Genomic DNA, 24,728 nt, shown 5'->3' with positions numbered 1-24,728 from the left:
AAGAAATAAAATAAGTATGGATCACTGCTACAGAATCAAATGAAATCAATTATAAATCAAATATGGTTGTGAATTTAAAAAAAAGACATATATTATTGTTCAAAATAACATCAAAATAATTTCTGGTATTGCCCTTTAAAAAAGAAACATTTGGCACGAAATCTCGCGATATTCTACGTTACCTCTACCCTGTTTACTTGGTTGCTTCTCTAGTTCGTTTTATTAAGTTGCCAATCGGCTCATTGGCGCGTCGCCGTGTGTGTTGGTTACCTGAGACCTGAAAACAGACCCTAAATCAATCCGAGATGGATGTTCTCACTGTGCTGCCGCCCAACTTCGGATATGCTATATTCACTTACCTCTACAGCTGGATAATGCTGGGGTATTTAGCAGTCAAGGTTGGGGCTGCCAGGAAGAAGTACGATGTTAAGGTAGGCTAGTTGTCTGACTTGAAGATGGTTGTCTTGTGAGACGGCACCAGAATATATATATGTTTGTCTATTTTGTAGTTTTGCAAAGCAATTCCGAGTTTCTTGGTAGGCTAATTATTATTATTTGATCTTTGTAGTATCCCACAATGTACAGTGACAAAGAGGAAGTATTCAACTGTATTCAGAGAGCACACCAGAACACCCTTGAGGTGTACCCTCAGTGGCTTGTTTTCCAGACCATTGCAGCTCTTGTCTATCCAGTAAGTATATCTAGTAATATTGTGTGTGATATTTCAGAATAAAACATGCCACAATCTGCACTGCCTTGCCTGATCATTGCAGTGAATACTAGAACTGGCAGCACGCTATGTCATACTGTATAGGTGAGGAGATAAAAGATAACAATCAGAGCCAGAGCACAGTGTCATAGTGATTTAGCACATTTCATCCAACACGTTTGTGTTTCCATTGTTTTGATTGTTTGTTTGTAATCACAGTTGTCAGCATCTGTGCTGGGGGCTATTTGGGTGACCAGCAGGTTGTCCTATGCCTGGGGGTACTACACAGGAGGTAAGACTAATGTGGAAGGATGAAAGCACCTTAACTCAATACACACACATTTAAATGTCTAATGTATTTCCAAGGTGACATAATAAATTGTAAAGCATTTATTAGCCTACCTAATATTACGTCTTTGTAAGGGTTGTGTAATATTATATATATAGGTGTAATATTATATGGGTAAAAGGTTACATGACTTTAGGGCCCATTAAGGATTAAAAGTACAACCATCTATTTTTGTTTTTACTGCTTAGCAATAACCAAAATTCATAATTTCTTATTCGTATATTAACCACTGCACTGCAACAATTCATTTTTTTCCACAAAAAAAAAAAGTTCATGAAAGTGTAGCATAAAAGGTGTAAAGGCTGCTGTTCAGGTGCAAGAGGTCGAAGTGCTGTGACTCTTCCTCGCCCAGTTTAGTTTAATAATTTACAGAACGTGACATATGAGCCAAAGGTGATGAAACTAAGACAAACATCTATGAGGTCTAAATTGTAGTAATTGTTAAAATGTTGTGGTTCACCGATGCACTGGGTTAATTAGTGTGTTATTTGTAAGAGATAAGATATTTTAAAACATCATACCAAAAGATTAATCCCAACAAATGTTTAGTATTCATTGTTTCTACTAAATAGTTGGTATATGTTTAATAAAATTCTGTTTTGATGAACATTTGCATTATCCCGTTTTATGTTTTATTCCAGATCCAGCCAAGAGAATGCGTGGTGCCTATGGCTACATTGGATACTTTGGAGTCATCTTTCTGTCCATATCTGTAGCCTTGCAATTGCTTGGTGTCTTTTAAGGCTCTTGCTATCCTCTAGTTTCTCATGTTTGCTCATTTACACTGGCTTGCATGATATTGTCAAATGTATCAACAATATAGGCTACTAGCTTAACATTCTTTAATTGCTTATTTCAAATAATGATCATATTTTTATGGACCACTAACTTGATACTTGGTATTTTTTTATTCCATTATTTGTTGTGAATGTTTACTCCATGTAATCATTGACAATAAAGTACAAACCGACTGATACCACTGCTTCAAAAGTGTTCTTTATAGTCCACAGTTGAAAGCATTGTCATGTGTGAACAATGAATGGTTAAGGAACAGGCATGGAGACCCCATGTGACTCACTCATGATACGCTAACTGAGCGCAAATTTCCCATTAGATCTAAGAAAATGTCCTTTTGACTGTGTCAGGGAAGTTGTGTCCTTTGAGATGATTGATTGATTGTTTCAATAAACCATGTTTTTAGGCATGCATCTAGCTGCTCTGCACACTAAACCACAGATTAAGCTGGTAAATATAAGTAAGTATACATACAAGAGAGGGAAGTAGCCTACACATAGGCTACATCTCTTGTACAATATACCTCTTGAAATATAAGGATTATTTAAATCATATTTAATCATTTGCTTGATGTGTATTTGCAGCTCTGTATAGTTTGGTAAGTTTAGTACCAAGGACAGGACACATATTTAGCACTTAATAAATACATATATTAGCCTATAATAAACTGAAGAAAATGTGCATTGGTCATGTTCTGTATTCTTAAATTTTTGTATGTAGCCTACTATTTGTGAGGTGGAACCACTCACTTCCATTGGCTTATTTTAAAACTTCCTACCATACCTTTGTCATACCTCAGTCGATTAAAAATCGATATAGCACTTGTAATATTATTTTAAAGGAAAATCTTGTTTTGTCCAACGACACTTGAAGGCACCATCATCAACGGCGTCTCAGAGGTTCCCTGATCAAATGGGTGTGGGTGGACTGCGCATGTGCGTGACCGAGCAGCTCTCGGAAGCAAAGTCGGCTTTATCCAAGAGGTTCACATCAAAAACCGAAAATAAAGGTAGGGATTGTATTGAACATGTCATTACCGTCAAAAAACGCCGTGTTTTAACGTACGGTACGTGTGTTGCCAGGTACAACCGTTGTCTATTCAGTTATGACAGTATTTTCAGCGACTTTGTAGCAAGGAGAGCACTTCAAGGAAATGTTTGCTAGTGCCAAAGCCACGAACAAAAGGCTCGACACGTTCGTGTTTTTATCTGATGTTTGAAGACAACGTCAGTTCCTGCGGTCTTTAAGTTTCATTATTATGTCAATAGTCTTGTTGTTGTTATGTCTCGGAGGTCTGTAGCTTTAGCGTGTTAGCGTGTAGTTACAGATTAGTTGGTGCTCTGTGTGGGGTAAAGCATCATCTACTCAGCAGCTACTGCGTATACACAATTGTTTTTCTGGTTTCACATTTCACTTTGGCTGGAAATTGTCCATAGCTACCACACACACTAGCCTTTGTATGCACTAAAAGCGTATGTCGTCGAGCTGACAAAGTATCTCTGTTGTGTTTTTTGATTTTGTTTTGATTTTCTTTTTTACAGCTTGTTGAAACTAACGCCCTCTGCCACAGTCATGTCAGGCTTCCTGGACGGAATCCGGTGCGGAGACTGCGAGTGCAATGTGGACTGGGGAGAGAGAAGAAACACCATCGCGTCTGTTGCTGCTGGAGTGCTGGTATGTACTCTTGATTTCCTCTGTCAGGCCGTACAGACTGTGGTTAGAGAAGGGTAGTGTATGCTGTCTGTCTGATTTGCATTTTGTCTTGAGGCTTTAATAATGAGTGAAGACAGAATTGTGATTTTTTTCCCCCCTAAATGTTCAGCTAGCTATCACACAGTCTCACTGAATCTTCACATGACAGCAAATGGGCGATGAGCTGACCAAGCTAACCATGGATCATCTTGTCTTTGCAGTTCTTCACTGGTTGGTGGATCATCATTGATGCAGCAGTGAAATATCCTGACCAGGCAGACTTTCACCATGCCTATCACACTTGTGGAGTCATCGCTACAGTGGCCTTTCTCATGTAAGACTGGCTTTGTAGACTGTTTCTGTCACAGGAAGTATTCAATATACACCCACTTTGTGTTACCAGAGCTCCACCACTTGTCTTAGATGGTTTAGTAGTTGGTACATGGCTTATATGGAATTTCAGTCACAAGTTAACAGGTGGTCGTATAATGGTAACAGTTGCTACTCTTTTTCAAAGATCCTCCTTCATTTTTCACAAGGGCCATCCACTGGCTCCTAGTTGCTGGCTTTATTCCTTTTCCACTTGAGTGGTTTTGACCTGTTTTCCACATGCAGCTGTTATCACCTGACTGAAATCCCATACTTAGATCACATGATGGCAACTAAACCATCTCCATGACAATTGAACAATTAGCTACGTCATCCAAGGAAGGCCACTATATGGCTGAAATCTTCAGAAACACCAAGTGAATGGATCCTTGGAGGAGATAACATTAGAGTATCCAGTTTTGGAGTGAACACCTTGTTGCCAAACATGTTTTTTTTTTCTTTTACAATTTAAGACAGACAATCTGGTACAAAAAAAAACTTGCTGGGTAGCTTCTGATATGTTTGTAATGTTTTCTCTCTCATTTGACTCTTTATGTAGGGTAAATGCAGTTTCAAATGGCCAAGTGAGAGGAGACAGCTACAGTGAAGGCTGCATGGGACAGACAGGTGTGTACAGGAAACGGATGCTGAGCTACTATGTGTCATGAATATATTTCCTCACGCTCTTTTCTAATTTGTGGGGATGGGTTTTTCTCCACTTGGCTAAGTATTATGCTACTATTACATGTGGTTTACATACAGTGTATATGCCCTTATTTCAGACTGTTTCCTTGTATTACTATTACAGCATACATGCAGTAAAACACAGGCACATAAAGAAGCGTAGTGCTCAGTCACCCAGTAATCCACCCTTTCTTATCTCTGTATGCAGGCGCGCGAGTGTGGCTCTTCATTGGTTTCATGCTGGCTTTCGGTTCTCTCATTGCCTCCATGTGGATTCTGTTTGGAGGATTCGTAGTGGCTGGTAAGTCCCGTTTCTCAGCTTGGCACAAGAATCAGTTTGGGGCGTGACACTGACTAGCCTACTTATCTTACAGTATTAAGCAACTGCACAGTGTCTTTTGAAAATTGAGTGAGATTAAACATAAGACAGTAACTGAATTTACATAAATGTGAAAAACAACAGATGCTGCCTCATGTTATAACCTACAATCCTGATGTGTGTCTTGCAGGAAAGACTGTTGTGTACCCCGGTATTGCCATTTTCTTCCAAAATGCATTCATTTTCTTTGGGTAAGTCAGTAGTCCTCAGTGATATCTTTCTTTTGGTTGATGCTCATTCTTCACTTTCTCACATGATCTTACTGTGTTTTTTTTTGTTTTGGTGCAGGGGTTTGGTCTTCAAGTTTGGACGCACAGAGGATCTGTGGCAGTAATGGACTGTGTGTATTAACGTGCACCATTATAAAGCTTGCTTTCTATATTGTATGAGACAATATGCTTTAGTGGTTATACACTTTATGTATATTAACTTCTCTTTTGTTTAGCATTTAAAGTTAACATGTTTAATTTATGTCATTTGCTTTATAATGGCTAAATCATAACTAAGCACAAATTTTAATAGAGTTCTTGAGAGTTTGACTATTTTCAAATGTGACACATCTTTAAGTGTGTCTATTTGCACTCAGACAGTGTAGCCATGTACTTGGAATGGTTTATAATTTTGTGTGTAACAAAATGTGTTATGTGGGAGATGTACTTCCCTGAGCTGTCCACGTTTCTTTGGTATACTGACTTTTATGGCATCATTTAATTTGAACAGTTTGACTGGAAATTGCATAAATTATTATGGTACAAAAAACACATTAAGAACAATATTGCAAAAATACTGTACACATATAGTGAATGTAACCATATGAGGTTGTTTGTATTCCTCCTGAAACAATACTCCATCAGCTCTGAAATGTTTCCATCATCCAGATTTATTGTTGAGGGTTAATGAGCTCACACTGCTGACCTGAAGCCAACAAAAGTTTCACAACTGTAGGATGCAGTTTGTGTTTAGGATATTTGCATTGGACTGCTCCACCTATCCATTAAGCTTGTGTAATATCCACACCATGAGGTCACTTTTCGACAACCATGGCAGCATTAAACATAAACATACTGAACAATAAATGAGTCTTCCATTCATACTTCTGCATGTAAAGTTTGTTCCAGTTTTGTATATACACAATTTCTAAAGGTGCGTTCACACCGGATTGTATGACATCTTCTACATTGACATGAATTTATGCAGACAATCTTTTAGACTCCAGGATTCCAGACTTGTCTGCTTTGTCTCCATCTTCTTACTTGCGCACTGCAAGATGGTGAAACTGCAAAATATGAAAATATTGTAGTGAGAGAACTCATGATTTTCTCCAAGATGTAGCATTACAGAAAACAAGGCCAGTTCCAATACTGTTCAGTGTCACTATAACCTTTTCTTTCAGTGTAGAGAGAGGAACATAATATAGATTGCATACCTCCCAGAAAGCCTGATCATCAAAACATTTTTTGTGTTGAGTTGGTCTCCACAAGTTCCACCTGAGTAGGATTCCTGAGTAGAAGCGACATGTAACATTCATTAGAAAAACATGCTTTTAAATCTTGTACCTTACATTAGTAGTATTGATATACACCTGAGCAGTCATTCTGAGTGTTGTAGTAGATGCAACTTCAAATAAATTTCACTAAAATACACACACAAACTTACCTGTAATGAGTCCCGTGACCAGACACACACATAAGGTCATAAGGAGGCTGCAAATGTGAAACAGAGCAAACCGGATCGCCCTGCAAATGAATGACACATGGTGTTACACCTTTTTGTGTTAATGTGTGCTCCAGTGTCTGACATAAGACTGTTGCATTCTTACGTTGTGTGATCATCATAGTCCTTAATCTGCAGGATGAGATGTACTAGCCATCCCAGTAGACTAGGGAGTCCATATGTACTGAAAACAGCACAGGTGTCATGGCACTGAAATGTAAGTAGCATGTGGAGCTGGAAAATAAATAAATAAAAGAAAAAGAGTTTGTTAGGGATTCTGATGTATAATCAAAGGATAAATGTCCATAAGTTGTGATCATAACCTTGAGGTATCGGTGTCCAATGCTTGATACAACAGCAGCTAAGAACCCAATAGTCATGGCTTCCCATGGCTGATGAACCACTGATATGGAGACACCAACAGCAACACCACCAGCAAGGATGCATGACTGCATATGGATCTGAAGAGTGAAGACATAAAGACATGGTTTTTAGATGGATCCCATGGTGCTAGTCGTTTAAGTCCAGTTTAGACTGATGGTGAAGTAGCGTAATGCTGTGTGAGGATCTCATTTGTCACATCATACCAGGTTGAGTTTTCCTCTGGGACTGGAAAGCACAGACACAGCAGCTGCTGTCACGGCACTGACAGCCAGGGCCAGGTAGGTGCTGCACACGACCTCTAGCTTCCTCTCAGGAATACGATCGTCCACAAGGACCGAGTTGAAAGTGGGCCAAAACATCCACAGGAACACAGACCCTGGAAAACCAAGAAGATCAAACAGGGTTTCTATTGCACTTTCTGACTGAGGGTTTGAACCCAGATCCTCAGCTGAAGGATAATCATCATCATATAAACACCAGGAAAGACAGAAAGGTACTAACCCAGCATGGAGAATAATCCCGTTTTGTTGTCAAATTTATCTTTTTCAAATCGCTGCTCTGAACCCTCCCTATACAGGACCCAGGTCAGTATGAGTCCAAAGAAAGCCCCAAAGATGTAAAGCACCATGACGCTGTTCAGCAGTGTGACCTATACCATCAGGAAACAACATTATAAGGACAACCTAATGTAGAAAGCCACTGTATATGACATGGTGTGAAGCTCTGGTGAATGCTTGGTTGACGCTGTTTACCTTGAGCAGAGTCTGGAGGAGCCATTTATTCAAGATAAAGCCTGGCACCTCCAGCAAGGCGATGAGGATGAGTTGAACAGGGTTGGTCTTACCCAGCACAGCTCCAATGGAAATGAGGACCGAGGCTGTGCACATTTCAGCCTCTACCAAGCTGTACAAAAACAATACAGTGACTTCCAAACCAGAGCTGGGAAACATTTGTTTACTCTTTACTACTGTGTGCAGTATTATAATGGGAAAATAGAACCAAAAGAGATCTCTGGAGTATGAGGTCCTACCTTCTCAAATCTAGCCTGACCATTCCTCTGTCGTACTCAAAACCATTGAGTATGATTGCCATTTGGGTGGCCACGACTGCCACAAGGACGTTGAAGGCAGAGGCACTGAAGCTATACCGCACCAGGAAAGTGCCCAAGAAGCCAAAACCCAGTATCACCATCACATTCACATCCTGGAACTCTGCATGAGAAGAAAAGTGACTTAGAAAGTGTCATATATCTTAATCATAATGCAGTCCCAGACAATACTGCCACTTCTGATGTGTTTCAGTTGGACACCCAGTTCATGCACAGAAACAATCAGCAACAGTAGGAGCTTATCATTGCCCAACAGTAATAACTGCAGCCCCTCCCCACACTTGTATATTCAAAAATGTGACTTTATTTCGCTTTATAAAGTAGTTTAATATATAAATGAACTTCAAATAAGTAAATATTATCCTTAGAATTAGACATTAAAAGTCTATTCCAACCTGTGACCCCCGTCCAATTCACTACTCACCTGGGTAAATGTGGCTGAATTTTTTTCCATCTTCGAGTCGTTTGAATGGGATCTCAGTGTAAAAGGCAAATATAACAATGAACCCTAGCTGCAATAAAAGCAGCAAGGGTGCCAGACGGGAGCGCAGACTTGGTGCGTACCGAGGAGCCATTGGAGATGTTCGTTGCGCACTTTTCCATCTGACGCATGTGTAGCCCTGCCGTTTTGAAAATGGGCGCAGCTCCAAGCACAACATTTACGTCTTTATCAGCTTCTGGGCAATCAGAGGGGGAAAATACTGTCTGGTGTAACTGCTCATTGAAAAATGCCTTTTACTTTAATAGGTACATTTACAGTAGATTTACAAAAGATAGCCTAATTTCTGCCATGCAAGTTCTAAGCACAGTTATGAATGGTTTAAGGGTTGAATTGCATATTTGAGTGAGCACATTATGGCTCAAGAGACATGAAACCCACCAATATCCAATATCCACCAATATCACAGGATATTCTACTGAAATTGACTCTACAGAGTGCACAGCAATTAGGCCTATTGAAAAAAGAACTATATCTAGGTCACTTCACTTTAGTTTCTTTTAGTGTCATTTTGCTGTGAGTCTATGGGAATTGTATAAACAAGCAAACATTGGTAAAGTAAATCACAACTGTAAGCAACGGTAATTGCAACACACACTTTTTAGTAAAACACACGCTCATTTACAATGTACACATTTTAACCTGGTAACAAAACATAGATGGCAAACAAGGCCATGGGGCAAGTCCGTGAATGAACCACACACAAAGACGCAGATATAAATAACCCCGTGTGCTGGAGTGGATGTTTTCATGCCTGGCACAAAGGGAATTTTGTCCCAAAGACTGCATAATATTTTCTGCCCATAATAAACCTTAGACAGAGTCCTCTGACACAAAGCCCGCCTCCGCGACCAGCTGATTGGTCCATCGGCGGAGCCCGATTTGTCCACAGAAATCTGATTGGTTCAGCGGGGAGACGCTTCGCACACCGCGGCCCTCACCTCCTCGCTCTGTCCTGTCGTCTTTGGCGGAGGATAAGCGAGTGGAGCAGCGACGGTGCGACGTAAGTGGCTCATGTCCGCATCCGTCAAAGAGAGAGGCCTCGGCGGACAGATTGATTGGATGTACCAGCCGTCTGACAAGTGGACCACGTAAATACAGCGCGGTTTGAGCTTATTGAGCCTGCGCTAACAGAAAAGAGGAGGTTCCCGAATAGAGTCCTTTATTTATTTCTTTGTTTCCAGTGGAGGAAAAATAGTAACAGCGACATATACCACAGGCACTTCATTTATTATTTTTGTCCGTATACACAAGAAAACTGGATAAGATTACTGTGGTTACTCGAAGGCCAAAGCCAAGCGGAGGAGGATGAAGCGGCGCAATGCGGACTGCAGCAAACTCCGACGGCCGTTGAAACGGAACCGAATCACCGAGGGTATCTACGGCAGGTAACTTATGAGCAGCCCGGTGGGAGAAAGCAAGGGTCCCCCTCACGGCAGGGACGGGGGGGCACTGAGCCGAGGGGCTGGTGGCTTTGGTACCTGCAGAGCGCGAACCGTACAGACACTGCCTCTGATGTGTTAATGGACGCTAGCTCTCGTATTTACCCAGCTAGCTGCTAGTGACAACGTAGTGTGTGCTAGCGGTGTGTTTTCGTTCTGCATTAGTTTGAAGGCAGCGTTAGCCGCTTAGCTAGTCGTAGCGCTAGGCCGCAGCTCAGGCTGTCTTGGACCATGTCACAAGGTCTCTTTCATAGCGACATTACTGCCCGAAATAAGTTATAGTGGGGTTTTTGCATACTGATGAAACTACGCTCAGTGTATGTCGTTTTACCAACAGTTGTCATCTACTAGCCGCGTCAAAATTAGCAGCTTCCCCTGTGAGCTAATGTAACTTCAGTTGGCTACCACCACCGCCGCAGCTGTGCTCATTGCCAACTTCACCACATACACCTCACTTATCCAGCAGAGTCCTAACTCGTGTTAACAGGGACAGTAAACCACGAACTGGTTGAGGTTTCAGTCAGTTAGCCTGACTACTTTTACAGCTTGCGTTGCAGTACTTAGTTTGGACAACTCAAAGTTGCACGGTTGTCCTTCCAGCAGCACCTGACAGGTCCGACTTCTCTGTGACCTGATAAACCAAACGTTAAAGGGCACAAGTTACACACGTGGCATCTAGACCCAGAGCTGTGGGGCAGCCCTTGAATTATTGAAAAGATGCCCCTCAGCACACAACAGTCATGCTTTAGAGATCAAAGAACACCCCCACCATCCTTCTCACAACAAAAATGTCAAACTGAGATCAAATGATTCTGTCTTATTAAATTCACATGAATCTTTATGCCAAGAAAGAATCAGTACAACAAAGCTCTCTGTATGTGTTAACTGTCGCAACCCTAAAGAAAGTAACCTGTAGCTTGTCACTAATAGGTCCAAATGTACACAGCAGCATGCAATAAGGATATATTTACATGCAGATCTAGACCTTTTTCAGAACACCCTCACAAATCTCTTAAATTTCAACATACTTGTACTATATATATATACACCCAGTCGCATCTTATAACATAAGCTGCTTAGACCAAGTGCAGTGCACACAGGCACATAATCTATCAAACAGCAGCTCTAGACATGCATCTTACAGTTGATTCACCCCCTCACACAAACACACACACTACTGACTCTTGAGACTCAATGATACATTACGACCTATCGTTCTTGTTCACACAGATCACATCACCAATATGAAAAAAACACACTTGAAGATTGTAGTGTATTTGCTTTCATCATCTCATATGTTTTTTCTTCTCCTCTTTAGTACCTTCCTATACCTGAAGTTCCTGGTGGTGTGGGCACTGGTACTATTGGCAGACTTTGTGCTGGAGTTCAGGTTCGAGTACCTTTGGCCGTTCTGGCTCTTCATCCGGAGTGTGTACGACTCCTTTAGATACCAGGGACTGGTGAGTAGCTTTGACCTAGCTGTCTACTGCTAACCCGTAGTTCTGACCTAGGAAAAGATGTTGTCTATACCAAAAACTATGCAGAGAAGGCTGTTATGGCTGACTACAGTTTACAAACCAGATGGCGCACACAAATCTTGTCAACATTCCTTGCATGGTAATATCATGATAGCAGAATAATTCGACTGATGGCATCATTATAATTTCATTTTCTGTAAATGTCACAGTAATATCATCATCGTGAATCTCTTTGGCCATAGTAAACAGGCCGTGAAAATGATATCATTAACTCCAGTCAGGGGGATGCAAAGAAATCAAAATGTAGGACAATAGAAGAAACAACACATGTATGAGTGGAGTGACCCCTTTTGTATATTTGCATATGTGCAGGGCACATTCTTCAACAAATACAGAGACATAGTGTAATATTGGGTTTAGATTATTTTCCTGTTCTGACTTCCCCATTGAAAGGTTTAGTTTTGAAAGTTCTTAAATGTCATGTAAATAATAACAAGGATTAGATACTAATAAGTAGATAACTGTTTTTGAAATGACTTGTTGGTAATGTATGTGTATGCTCAACGTAGCTGATACAGTAGATATGCATGAAAAAGAAGAAGCAGAACAGGGAAGGTATTGCTTTGACAAAATTGTGGTGTATTGAAATGAAAGTTGAGAACACATAGTGGTTCTTTGTATCCATAGTAATTAAATCTAAAATCAGACCTAAATACAGACACAAGCACACAGTAAGACAAAAGTGTCCCTCACACCACAGGACCTGAGAAAATAAACAGCTCACTGCCACACAACTATTTATTAGTAATAAGCTTAGGATGTGTGAGGTTTGCCCCTAAGAAGAGATTTCATGTCTTATCTGAGTTCTCCCCATAATCAGACTTCTTGTGTGCATGTAAACATAATTAATGATGGCTTAAATAACAAAAGAAGAGTAATTGTGCGGAGTACCGAGTCAGATATGCCTTCAGGATCACAAAATAACCAGAAGATTGAACATTGATTCAGAAACAGTGTAACACAAACAACATAAGAGAGAGGACCTGGGAGACAGCTCGGTGTACAAGAGAGTGCTCCAGTAGGTAAACAATGAATGTTGCATTTCAGATTATAAACATTCAGTCGGTCAGTTTGACATTTGTCGAGTTGCGTTTCTACACTCTCAAAAACGAGATCCTGGTTCTCCCTCTCTCACATGTATTGCTTGCTGCTTCTTTGGGTCAGACCGCTTTCACCCAACATGACATACAAATATACACATCTGATCAGACTCTTGGTCTGCTTGTTATCTAAATTTTTAATAACATTATGTTAATTTTATTTGGCCTTAGGTCTAGAATTGATGCTTAAAACCTATTGAATCCATTGTGTAGGTGTAGGTGTAGGTGTAGGTGTGTCTTGCAGATATGTAGAAAGGGAGGACCAGCATGCAATGTTTGTGTAATCATTCTTGGTAGATTTTTTTCCCTCAATGAAATATGAAGTTTAATCTCCAAGGACTAGGTAACTCCCATTATAACCGGTTAAAATATGGCACCCAGCCTTCCATGAACTGGTATCCAGCAGTGGAGGCCTAGAAACCATTTCCATTTACTTTTTTCAAGGGAAGCTAAAACCATAGCTTTGATACTTTCATTTCTAACAGTTACGCATGAAATACTAACAGTGGAACAGCCTGCATCTCTCTTTATTGCATATGCTTGTTTATCATGATCACTTCTCCTCTCACCAACAGGCCTTCTCAGTATTCTTTGTGTGTGTGGCGTTTACCTCGGACATCATTTGCCTCCTCTTCATCCCAGTGCAATGGCTATTCTTCGCTGCCAGTACATATGTGTGGGTGCAGTATGTTTGGCACACAGGTACGGCTCTCTTTTGTTTGGATGTCTTGATTTTTGTTAGTTCAAATACCACATATGGGGATCGGCAAACAGCAGTGATTAAGTTGACTAATGCTTTGCAAGCAGCTGTTCTGTAGATCAGGAACAAAAGCTACCTCATGACTACAACCTTTGTGTCTACAGAGGTTCTGTTTAACAATGCAAGCAACAAAGAAAGAAAGGAAAAAAGCTTTTGGTTTATTTACTCAGTAGATAATTAAGACAAATCATCCGTTTAAGTCACAGATCACACTAATTCTCAGAACGTCCACTTAGTGCTTCTGCGAAGAGCAGGTGTGAAAAGTGTTGCGTAATACCCATGCACATTGTGTTATCATATTTGCAAATAGCTGGCTTGCTTCTTAGAATTTTGCACGGTGTGTGTAAGTGAGCCGCACGCTGCGGATTAGTTGTCACTCTGATTTAGTGGTATCCCCCCGATGTTGACCAAAGGCCAGGTGTCAGATTGAAATCCAAGTGCCATTTGGGGGAGGGAGGGACACCGAGTGGTTCCCAGATGCTTTCTGCGCCTTCCAGCTTAACTCACCAGTGACATTCACAACCATAGGATGTCGCCCACAAGTATTAATATCCCTTACCACTCCACAGCCTGGTGGTGAAGGTGTCTGAGTGTATTACAGCCAGAGTGACAATAGGTCATGTCTGTCTCCTGACCACTCCGGCATAAGGCACCTGCTTCTGTGGTAATGGAGCAGTGGGAGATCACTGCAGTGCCCCAGCAGATTGTTAAACTGTTCTGGTTGTGCAAAAGAGGGAGAAAGACAGAGCCATATTAATTTAATCCTAGGACTCTGACATTATCCATAATTGTAAAACTTAGAATTTGGGTTTAAGCCAGGTGTGTTTGTCTAGTGAATTAAACCAATGCCAGCAGTATAGATGCTAAAAGAATAATAAATCATTAGACATTTTGCACCTGGTTTTTTTTATTATTATTATTTAGACAAATGTGGATGCCCTGTTTAATACTGAAAGACATTAAAAAAAAACTTTTGCCATAGAAAAATATAATGTGATGTATGTATAACATGACGAAGCAAGTTAAATACACAGCCCAAGTGTTTTGATGCTCTTTGCTATGGACACAATAAGACTGGACACTCTCCTCTAACATCTCTGTCCTGTGTTTTTGTTTTTCAGAGAGAGGTGTGTGTCTGCCCACAGTATCTCTATGGATACTTTTTGTGTACATAGAGGCAGCCATCAGATTCAAAGACCTGAAGAACTTCCATGTGGACCTGTGTCGTCCGTTTGCTGCACACTGGTGAGTCACTGTTGCGTTTTAACCAGGGGCAGTGAAGCACTGTCCTTGACAGGCATATTTTGATTGAAAGACATGTCTGCGTTGAGTATCGACCGTGAATGTGTCACCATGGTGCAGAGGGATGTTGTGTTATGTAGGGACATGGTTGTATGAACTAATCCAAGTTCTCACACAGCGTTTACTCTGTTTACTCTCTGTGCCACATTACTCGTTTATCCTTCCCTTTATTCATTTTCATGACGATCGCTTTCCTGAAATTTTTAAAGAATAAATGCACTTAAATATTTGTTATTGTGCAAGTATGACACGTCAGCCCAACACTGACATTTTGTTATGTTGACCTTCAGGAAATGGCATATTATTGCAGAGTCGCCATTTGGTCTTTAATTATGAAGCAACATTAAAAGCAAGCAGTCTTCTTGATATATTCTAAAATGCATATAAAGCAACACTGCCATGGGGTACACTCCCAAACTGTAAGACTAAGAGGGGTCTGCAGTTTTGATCTAAGCAGTCCTTGGGACCTTGCTGCTGTGTTAACCTATATAATGCCTTGAAGTTGGGCTGTTTCCTGTAGCAGTTTTTTATTTGACTGAATCAGCACTTTGTGACTTTTGATCTATAAGCAAAGAGTAGACTTTTAAGTGTACTTGTTATCTCCATCTCTGTAGCATTGGCTACCCAGTGGTCACGTTGGGCTTCGGCTTCAAGAGCTACGTGAGCTATAAGATGCGCCTCCGGAAGCAAAAGGAGGTGCAAAAGGAGAATGAGTTTTACATGCAGCTCCTGCAACAGGCTCTGCCTCCAGAGCAACAGATGCTTCAGAGGCAAGAGAGAGAAGCAGAAGAAGGTAAGGTCCAAATCCACGTACACGTGTATATACAGTACTGTCAGCACACATGATGGTTCAGGAAATCTGAGGTTTACTTATAGTGTCTGCTAGATCTGAGAAATATAGTGTGTCCAAGCAAATTTCCATTGGTAGAATTTCATGATATTTTTAACAGAGAAGAATACATAATTATTATTGAATGGCCTCATCACTCTACTTGTGTGGGTAGGCTGAACACTGTGGGAATAAAGGTTCAATTGAATTTATACAAACTGTCACAACATTACTATTTATCGTACTGATGGAAGTTTGCTTGGACACACTTTACAATGACATGATTTGATGAATTCTACAGTGTATATAAAAAAAAAAAATCAGAGAATGGAGTAGGCCAAGTCAAGGAGACATAGTGTAATCTTGTTACTTGTGTCTAGTTAGTCAGCTTACTGCTTTGAGTCAGTGATGATATCCATTGGTAGTTAGAAGTTCTGCCAGTGAGTCAAGACTTTTGATGGATATAGCAGGTATGTACCGACTCTTTTTGAGATGAAGTCTCATGACAGTTGTCACCTGTGTGTGCTAAGTTTCTCTTTACTGCCTTCTTTCTTTTACTACAGCAGCAGCAGCAGCTAAAGGAATATCTGAAGTGGACACACCTCCAGTATCACAGAATGGCGCCCTAGCCAATAAAAAGACATCGGCACCGCTGCCGGAACTAGAGTATAGGGAAAAAGGGAAAGAGGGACGGGGTGGCGGGGAGGCTAAAAAGCAGCACAACAGCAACAGCATCCTGCCATCATCAGTGGACTCTAAACTCCAAGAAATGGAGTATATGGAGAACCATATGAACAACAAGAGACTGACCACAGAGCTGGGCAGTACAGAGAACCTCTTGCTTAAAGAGGACAACAATTCCTCCTGCTCCTCCTCCTCCTCCTCCTCTTCTAAAAACTACAAAAATGCTAGCAGCAATGCCACAGCACTCAACTCCTCGCCCCGCGGCCATAGTGCCACCAACGGCAGCGTGCCCTCCTCCGCACCATCGTCCTCTTCCACGGGGAAGAATGAGAAGAAGCACAAGTTATCAGTGGGGAAGGGGACGTCAGGGGGCTCCCACAGGGATCCCACGGATAACTGCATCCCCAACAACCAGCTGAGCAAACCAGAAGCACTTGTTAGGTAAGAAGCACACAGTCACACAATGACTCGCCTCCCAATATCGCCCCGTGACAGGCCTCATACCCACAGCCTACATCTGATGAGTCAGGCTACACACTGACAGATTCATTAAGACCATACTATGTTTTACTGCCATGAACTATTTTAAGAACTTCTTTGCCTCACCGAATGTTGTATCAAGTGTAAGCGTGTCCATGGATGTGTTGAGGCAAGGGACGTCCAGTCAACTTTTCTTTCTTTTTTTTTCCTGATTGTTTTTATTCTAATTCAACAAAATAATACAGATGCACTGCACACACTATGTGTTTTTGTAAGTTTTGGCCAGCTGACTAACTCAGGCTCAGGAATATAAAGCCTGGCTATACTACTACCTATTGGCTGGATACTGTTTATTTCCTGGTTTTGTTTATTTAATGTTTCACCCAGAAGTGGATACAGTGTTTTTATGAAGTGCACCAATTACATTTTGACAGCTGGTGTACCTGGAGCAAACAAACAGGACCAGAAATTGATTGTGCTATATATAGCAAAAAACAAATCCATTTGAAAACACACAAATCTGTCCCTGTCGAGCTGACCTCCCAAGCTGAGGCCATCGACGATGTAACAGGAACTGCACAAAGCAAACAGATGGTCATTAAGACAGCCTATCCCTGGTGTGACTTAATTGGACTGAGGGTGTTGAAAAATGATTATCTCACTCGTGGTGTTCTTTGCAATCATGATGCACAGCACAGTTGATTGAAAACATTATTCATGTTTTTATTGGCAAGTTATTTCCCAGATATTAGCATTTCACTGTAGGGTTGATGGTGACGGACTGAATTAAAAATGTGCGAGGTATTGAGCATGATATGCAGTGTCTGTCATTGTTTTAGTGCCTTCCTCTTGCCTGGCATCTATTTATTTTTGTTCATGTTGTTTTGTTTTTTTTGCTAGGTGGATTTTTGTCACAAGTTTTGCTTGGAGGCTGTGTAAGATGACAGCAATAACATGAATTTATAACAGTATCTGTAGCATCAGATTCGGCTTCAAAGTCTCGCCTTATTTTTGTCATAAATCTTCGACTCTCTTGCAGAAAGTCTGACTAGGATTGATGATATTCTTTCCTCAGAGCAGGACATAAAAATGGTTAAGAAGCCTCTGTCACCCACCCACAAGACACTGGAGCATTAATATGTATTTTTCCCTGGTTATGCTGTGTGTTTGGCTCATTTAAAAGAATTAGGCTTTCTTTAAAACATCTGCTGTGGCAGCTGTTTTCTACTCTGAATGATAGTAAGGTGTAATATTAGTTGAAATGCAACTTAATCTGTGCTTTTGGCTATAACGTTGTGCATTTTCTAAAAATCATGTTGATGTCACATCAAATGCGTCTCCTCTGTTCACTCTCCCACCTCTGATAGATTGGAGCAGGATGTTAAAAAGTTGAAGGCGGACCTGCAGGCCAGCCGGCAGGTGGAGCAGGACCTTCGCAGCCAGATCGGCTCGCTGGGCAGTGCTGAGCGCTCCATACGCACAGAGCTGGGCCAGCTGCGCCAGGAGAATGAGCTGCTGCAGAACAAGTGAGTGGTGCTGCTGCCCAAATGGGAATTGTCTAATAGAAAAGTGAGCTAAATTGTTTCTGCACTTAGTTTTTCAAACAGACAAAAAGATGAAATCACCAATACAGTCTTCTAATTTGGCTTGTTAAAAAATGTTATTTGCAAAAAGTGATGACTGCATAAAGCTTAGATGAGAAACTGAGTGTGCCTCCATGTATTTCCATGTATGTGAATGTGCTGTGCATGTGCTCTTGCAGGCTCCATAATGCTGTGCAGGCAAAGCAAAAGGACAAACAGGCAGTGGGCCAACTGGAGAAGAGGCTCAAAGCAGAGCAGGAGGCTCGAGCTACTGCTGAGAAACAGCTCGCAGACGAAAAGAAGCGAAAGAAGTTAGAAGAAGCCACAGCGGCCAGAGCAGTAGCACTAGCAGCAGCATCCAGGTAGGTGCACATCTGATGCCAAAGATCTAGCTGTCTATAGCCATTTTACCTCTTTATTTGTTCTTCGTTAGGTATATTTGTTGTTAGGTTTTATATACAGAAAATAACTGCTTTTCTCCTATTTTATTTCAGAGGGGAGTGCACAGACACGTTGCGGCGGCGGATCACTGAATTAGAAACTGAGTGTAAGAAACTAACAATGGATATCAAGCTAAAGGAGGACCAGATCCGAGAGCTTGAATTGAAAGTGCAGGTGAGCTTATTTTTATTTTTCCCATGTCTTTTTATTGGGTATTTATAATGCAAACACATTAATTACAAAACATACAGAACAGATACATGAAATAATGGAAACAATCAAAATAAAGAATACAATAAATTAACAGAAATAGGACATAAGAGGTTGCCCCTGCCCAGGGGAGCTTATTTTTATTCAAATTTTATTGATAAGAATTGTGAACAGAATTCTGATTTAAAAAAAATGTTTTAAAAAAATCTACATTTTCAAAAGAAATGTTAATTTGTACGTTAGTTAATTTTATTGTTGTTGATGATTTGGTCATAATTCCTGAGTGTACAAGTCAACTGACCACTGTGAAAATACTGTTGTAAATAATGTTCAACTTTTGAGTTGCGATTTTATGCTGATCATCATGAAAACAACTCAGCTACAGACTCTTGCACTGTATATACTATATACTTCTTCTAAGAGGAGCCAGACGGTTATAGGCTTTTATTTATGTCAGACAGTATTCACACAGTGCTGCCTACATGTCTGCTAAACCAGCCAAATACAGAACATCCAGTAACCAGTGTGGTAAAGCAGTCAAGATGCTGTCTCTCCATGACTTTGAACCTGGCTGTATCTCCCCTCCTTCATCTTTCAGGAGCTTCATAAATATAAGGAGAATGAAAAAGACACAGAGGTGCTCATGTCAGCGCTGTCAGCCATGCAAGACAAGACCCAGCACCTGGAGAACAGTCTAAGTGCAGAGACCAGGATCAAACTGGACCTTTTCTCTGCACTGGGAGACGCCAAGAGACAACTGGAGATTGCACAAGGTCCGTCTGATTGACAGATAACAACTGAAAATTTGAAGTGTGAGAACGTCTACAAATAATTTCTGGGTTTGAATCGTATTCTTGTTGTCGGACTGACCCGTTGATGTCTGCTTTCAGGTCAAATTCTGCAGAAGGATCAGGAAATCAAAGACCTGAAGCAGAAGATAGCCGAAGTGATGGCTGTCATGCCCAGCATCTCCACCAGCAGCATGACCCCTGTGGCCCCCCACTACTCCTCCAAGTTCATGGACACCAATCCCTCCGGCCTAGACCCCAACGCCTCTGTTTACCAGCCACTCAAGAAGTGAACGCTTTCGTCCCGCCCCTTCCTCCCTCCCTCCATCCATTCTCCCCTCATTTTTATTTTACCTGCAGGCCCACCACCTCCCAATCTGCTCGGCATGTCTGCGGCTGAGAACGATGTTTTTCTTTGGGGTTTTTTTTTTTTTTTTTTTTTTTTGGTTCTCTCCTTGCCAGGTCAGAAGGATGTTGTATTGTGTGACTGTATTTGTTGTAGCTAAAACAAAAGACAAAAAAACTTAAAATGGACATCACATGTCAACTAGGAAGTCCCAGTTTTATTTTCTCTTACGTGTCTAGTGAAACCTCACAGAATCGGGTATGTATCTTCATCTCAAGGGTGTTGCTCTCCCCTCCCCACCGCCACTGCAACCACCTGCAACCAGTTACCTGCTCTTTGGTCCTGGGGACTAGCTGCTTTATTATTTTTGGGTTGACTTTCTCCCCCCCCCCTCCTCCTCCTAAAATTGGAAAACAGTTCTCCTTCATCACACTGCCTGACTTGTATCCCAATTTCATTTGACAGATTGTTTTTCTCCCAAGGTAGTCTGGGAACATCTGTACAACCAGAGGAATGTAGTGCAAAAGTTGGCACAGACTCGCCCTGTTACGTTCAATTTATTCTTCTAATCCACAATCAGACATCGAATTAACCCCCCCGCCCCTTTAGCTGCTTAGGGGTTTGGTGGTAAAAAGTTTTACAGTGTATTGTGTGGTTCTGTTTATTCACTCTTTTAAGACTCAAGTGTTGATTTCAACAAGCTGGAAAACCTTGTGTTGTAAAAAGAAGCGTAGACCTTGAAACAAAATAACCCGAACAGCTCCATATGTTCAGCATCAAGCGAAAACGGGAGCGAAGTCTCCCTCACTTTGTTTTCACTTGGAAGGAGGTGCAGTAAGAAAAGACTCAGCTACTTAGTGCTCGGCATAGTCTCTCATCAGTCGTCATGATCACAGTGCCTTGAGTTGTGGACATAGAGTGTGATAATGAGAAAAGGCCCAGGCCCTCTGAATTAGTTGTGAAGCATCTGGCTAAGCTGAAATGGATAAAGAGGTTGACCCCACCCAGTCCACTGGGACAAAGCTGCCTTCGGGCACTGATTTGGTTTTTCGGGCTCCCTACTGATTTCCACACTGGTGGGGGAAGCAGATCCATGGTGTGTACTCAAGGGCAGCTTTGTCCCTTATACAAGTCGCGTTTGTCCAATACTTCATCCAACTAATCGCCCATGTACTGACATGATGTTGGCCCCCCCTACACACAGGTCTCTGGCTCAGCACATCCGTACACAAAACATCATCCACACTAGTGTTAAAACCCCAAACCCCTCAGTTTATCTACCGCCCCCTCTTTTCTTTTTTTGAGTTCCAATTGAGAGTTGCACTGTAGAAAACACACATGCTGTTTGAAAGGGAAAACTGTAACGACGGACTGTGCAATGTACACGAAGCTTCGGAAATGCCAACGTGAATATAGCAGTTAAATAATTTTATTTAATTAATCTTCCACTTCAGTTCATGTGCCAAGACTGGAATGCTTGTTTCTCTCGTAATGTGTTCAAGAATGTACTGCAAATACATTGGCTGACATTTTTGGTCAAATAGTCCAATTGAATATCGCTTAATGGAAGTTTCTGTTAAGCAGGTAGAGAAAGTGGTCACCTGCTTGTATTAGACTGTAGTTAAAAGTAAGGGACTAGAGAGTCAAATTTCTTTTCGTGAATGTTACAGTATTTGCAACTGTTGGGCAAGTGGCTGCTGTTTTAGTAAAGCAGTTTTCCTTATTACTGTTTCTGGTCTTGTTATTTTCCCACAGGGAGAAAGTGGCTCGAGTCTGATGTGGTTTCACCATCAATCTGAAATGATCATTGTTGTGCGTGTGGTTTTCACATACTGTATATGGAGAAGCTTCTTTTTTTTCCGCTCAGATTGCTGATTCCAGGCGGCAACAACAAAAAAAGAAAGAAAGAAAAAGATGTTAAAATTACAGTTTAGTCAGTTGTTTGGTCAACTGATCGTTGAAAGTCTGAGAGAGGTGTTTTTGTTTGTTTTTTGTTTTCTATGCCCACAGTCACTGCTCTGTTTCTCCCCAGATCTGACCTTGGCTGCGCTCTCGCTCTGTGAGGTTTGCAAGGAATAAACTTTTTTTTCTTGCAAATTGACTTGTCTCTGCTTGTTGCTCTGACTCAGACCATATGTCTGGATATTTCAAAACAACCTGTCAGTGCTAAGAGTGTGTTTCGTTAAAGGTGCACTCCACCAATTATGAACATCAGGTTAAATTTACTGACTTTGTAAACTTTGCCATATGGGGATCTCATAAAAGATACTATCCTGATGACGATAAGGAACATGTAGGCTCCAGTACGTGTTTTTTGTAGGTTTACCTGACTAAATGGCTGAGCCTTGGTTGTTTTAACGTTTTCCATTGGGTTTTATTTCTTACAAGCCTCTAAACTTTATGGGAGAGAATGCAGGAGCTATAATCCATGTCAGACCATTAGTGTCATTCTCTTATCATTTCATGTCATCTTGCAAGGAAAAATTATTTGAAGTCCTTTTAATTGAAAAGATCTGTGCTAATGAAAGACTACACACTAGTATAATTACAGTAAACAATGTGTTGAATATAAGTTACTATAACATGATCTGACATTAACCCAACAATAGTGTAATTCACTCTTACATGCCCTATCATCTCATTGCCACTGGGGGGCAGTGTCCATGTGCAATATGTAGGTTAGAAGAGATAATCTCTGTCCACAGAGACTTTGACTATTAACTGTCAAGAACCACTAATTCCCTCTTTTCAAGACCATAAAATCCCATTCAGCCTGGACAAAAGGAATCTAAGAGTAATTTGTTCATTTCAGTCAGCTCGTCAAAACGTGCTAACCAGTGGTGCCTCCACAATGCTCTAGCAGCGCTGGGTTGGTAGGTAAATGAAGTTGGACGTGTGCACCATTTAAAGCCATTCACCGCTTTTTTCTTTGTCTGCATTTCAAATGCAGTCATAATCACCCATCAGGGGAGTCCTGTGCTCTGCTGACCTCTGGGCCTCAGATTTCAGTGATGGGTCCATAAAAGGGAGCAAATTATAGGCTGCCTCACATTTTGATTTTAGTGATAATTCTGTTAATGCACTTGGGAAATTTGGGAGGGAGATAAAGGATCCCTCTGCCAAGGACACAGAATTTCAAAGCATGAAAGAAGCCCTCTGCTCAGCACTCTGTCACATGCCAGACTTCCCCAAATACACTTGATTAACCTGTGCAGCGAGACAAATGTGGATAAAGCTCCTCACTCAATTTCTTCGAATTAACCGGTGGCTAGGTTCGGAATAAATTTGTTTTACAGTCAACCCTCGGTATTTTATTGCTCTCACAGTTCCAGCGCAGCGCCACGCTATTTGGCAGAGTCAAGCATGTGGAATTAACAGATTATAATAGGTCTTTTCCAGCCGTCGACATTTAGCCCAGCTGTACTCGCAATGCCATTAGGCCTCATAAATCTACAGTAAATCCAGCTGTCTGAAGTGAATAAGCCATAAATGAAAAAAATCCAGGTATGGCTCCCCTGTTTCTCTTGACTTGCTCAATTAACATAAAGTCCATGAGCAATTTTCTTGGTTAAAATTCACTTTCCATCCTGCCTGTGTACCTGTCCCTCTGAAAGAGCAGCACAGTGAAAACATGGGCTATTAAAACTGAATTGGATTTCTCAGATCATCAGTTAAGATACAGTGGATTTGCAGCACAGTGTGTATAGATATACTCCCATAGCTGAGCCTGCTTACTTGTGTAAATTAATCATTAGTATTTACTCTTTTTCAGAGTAAATGCTGAATGTTGGGCAAACTTCTTACACTGGTCCTACGTTTGTGCAGTTAGTTGAACCCTCTTCTCCCCCCACCTGCAAACACTCATTGATTTTTCCTCCCTAACACACCTACTCAAACTATTTCCCATGTTGCTGCTTTAACAGTCTAGATGTGTCTTGCATGCTTCAGTAACTGGCAGATTTACAAGCGGAGAGTGCACTCTTTTGTTTCAAGCCTTTCAAGTGAAGCATGGTTGTAGCTGCCAACAAAGTAACAGTGATTTAAAAGGAATGCACCTCTGAGAACAGAGAGATCGTTTAGTGTACAGCACTACGCTGATGTGATGATAATTCTCTGTTAGATCTGTTTTTCTGTGTCGACACCAACCGGTACTTTAAATACATCTACCTGATCTTCACATACAGTATACAGGTGGTGGTGGTGTTGGCTAATATATCCTCAGGGGTGTGACAGCCTGTTACGTTCTTATCTCTGTGCTTATTGTCTCCTATGAAATGTAGTAGTGCAAGATTTTTTGAAAGCCATTCACATTGGTTGTTCATCTAAGCAACAGAACGTGAACTTCCTAAAAAACATTTCAGCATAATTATGAATATGATACAAACCAGGATGTTACCTAAGAGTTACTAAATCATGTGCAATGCTGGAGTTAGAAGTCATACTGTTAAAAGATATGACTCAAGCATAAATGTTATTTGTGGTTATGTTGCTTCATAATCAGTTGAACCATTTTAGGAAACATTTTTAATTTCTACTGTTTCAGT

General features: G+C 41.1%; 4 protein-coding genes across 5 annotated transcripts; 3 read left to right on the top strand and 1 right to left on the bottom strand.

Annotated features, from left to right (window-relative positions):
• The first annotated feature begins 215 nt into the window (after positions 1-215).
• Positions 216-2,034, top strand: mgst3b (microsomal glutathione S-transferase 3b). Its single transcript, XM_083998264.1, has 4 exons — positions 216-431; positions 569-691; positions 929-1,001; positions 1,700-2,034. The coding sequence occupies exons 1-4, from the start codon at positions 306-308 to the stop codon at positions 1,798-1,800; spliced, it is 423 nt and encodes a 140-aa protein (XP_083854390.1). The 5' UTR covers positions 216-305; the 3' UTR covers positions 1,801-2,034.
• Positions 2,035-2,765: 731 nt separating this feature from the next.
• Positions 2,766-6,039, top strand: tmem50a (transmembrane protein 50A; the record flags this gene model as incomplete). Its single annotated transcript, XM_083998911.1, is given in 9 exon segments — positions 2,766-2,807; positions 2,809-2,862; positions 3,395-3,396; positions 3,398-3,527; positions 3,767-3,879; positions 4,474-4,541; positions 4,807-4,899; positions 5,108-5,168; positions 5,266-6,039. Coding segments are annotated over 9 exon segments (609 nt in total). The 3' UTR covers positions 5,312-6,039.
• A 96-nt stretch (positions 6,040-6,135) lies between these two features.
• Positions 6,136-8,757, bottom strand: rhd (Rh blood group, D antigen; the record flags this gene model as incomplete). The annotated part of the gene is made up of 10 exons (XM_083998910.1): positions 6,136-6,253; positions 6,404-6,477; positions 6,634-6,713; positions 6,797-6,924; positions 7,014-7,151; positions 7,278-7,450; positions 7,576-7,723; positions 7,827-7,977; positions 8,105-8,285; positions 8,607-8,757. 10 exons carry the CDS (start codon positions 8,755-8,757, stop codon positions 6,227-6,229), a joined length of 1,251 nt encoding a protein of 416 aa, XP_083855036.1. The 3' UTR covers positions 6,136-6,226.
• Positions 8,758-9,776: 1,019 nt separating this feature from the next.
• On the top strand, positions 9,777-22,228 carry maco1b (macoilin 1b). 2 transcript variants are annotated; one of them, XM_083998898.1, is made up of 11 exons: positions 9,777-10,069; positions 11,442-11,583; positions 13,337-13,463; positions 14,643-14,766; positions 15,438-15,616; positions 16,219-16,777; positions 18,184-18,342; positions 18,579-18,761; positions 18,894-19,014; positions 19,649-19,823; positions 19,941-22,228. In XM_083998898.1, exons 1-11 carry the CDS (start codon positions 9,990-9,992, stop codon positions 20,129-20,131), a joined length of 2,040 nt encoding a protein of 679 aa, XP_083855024.1. In that variant the 5' UTR covers positions 9,777-9,989; the 3' UTR covers positions 20,132-22,228. The 2 variants fall into 2 exon arrangements, with proteins under 2 accessions (XP_083855024.1, XP_083855023.1); XM_083998897.1 differs by having other exon boundaries at positions 16,216-16,777.
• Positions 22,229-24,728: the final 2,500 nt, after the last annotated feature.

The sequence above is a fragment of the Trachurus trachurus genome (genome assembly GCF_905171665.1).
Source record: "Trachurus trachurus genome assembly, chromosome: 22".
In the NCBI taxonomy this organism is placed as follows: Eukaryota; Metazoa; Chordata; class Actinopteri; order Carangiformes; family Carangidae; genus Trachurus; species Trachurus trachurus.
This window is presented reverse-complemented; position numbering and strand designations above follow the sequence as displayed.

Bases quoted from the DNA above. Each gene is read 5' to 3' on its own strand.
- mgst3b (XM_083998264.1), top strand. From the start codon at position 306: ATGGATGTTCTCACTGTGCTGCCGCCCAACTTCGGATATGCTATATTC. The intron at 692-928 runs GTAAGTATATCT...TTGTAATCACAG, and splicing joins TTGCAGCTCTTGTCTATCCA to TTGTCAGCATCTGTGCTGGG. The intron at 1,002-1,699 runs GTAAGACTAATG...GTTTTATTCCAG, and splicing joins CTGGGGGTACTACACAGGAG to ATCCAGCCAAGAGAATGCGT.
- maco1b (XM_083998897.1), top strand. From the start codon at position 9,990: ATGAAGCGGCGCAATGCGGACTGCAGCAAACTCCGACGGCCGTTGAAA. The intron at 14,767-15,437 runs GTGAGTCACTGT...CCATCTCTGTAG, and splicing joins CGTCCGTTTGCTGCACACTG to CATTGGCTACCCAGTGGTCA. The intron at 18,343-18,578 runs GTGAGTGGTGCT...GTGCTCTTGCAG, and splicing joins AATGAGCTGCTGCAGAACAA to GCTCCATAATGCTGTGCAGG.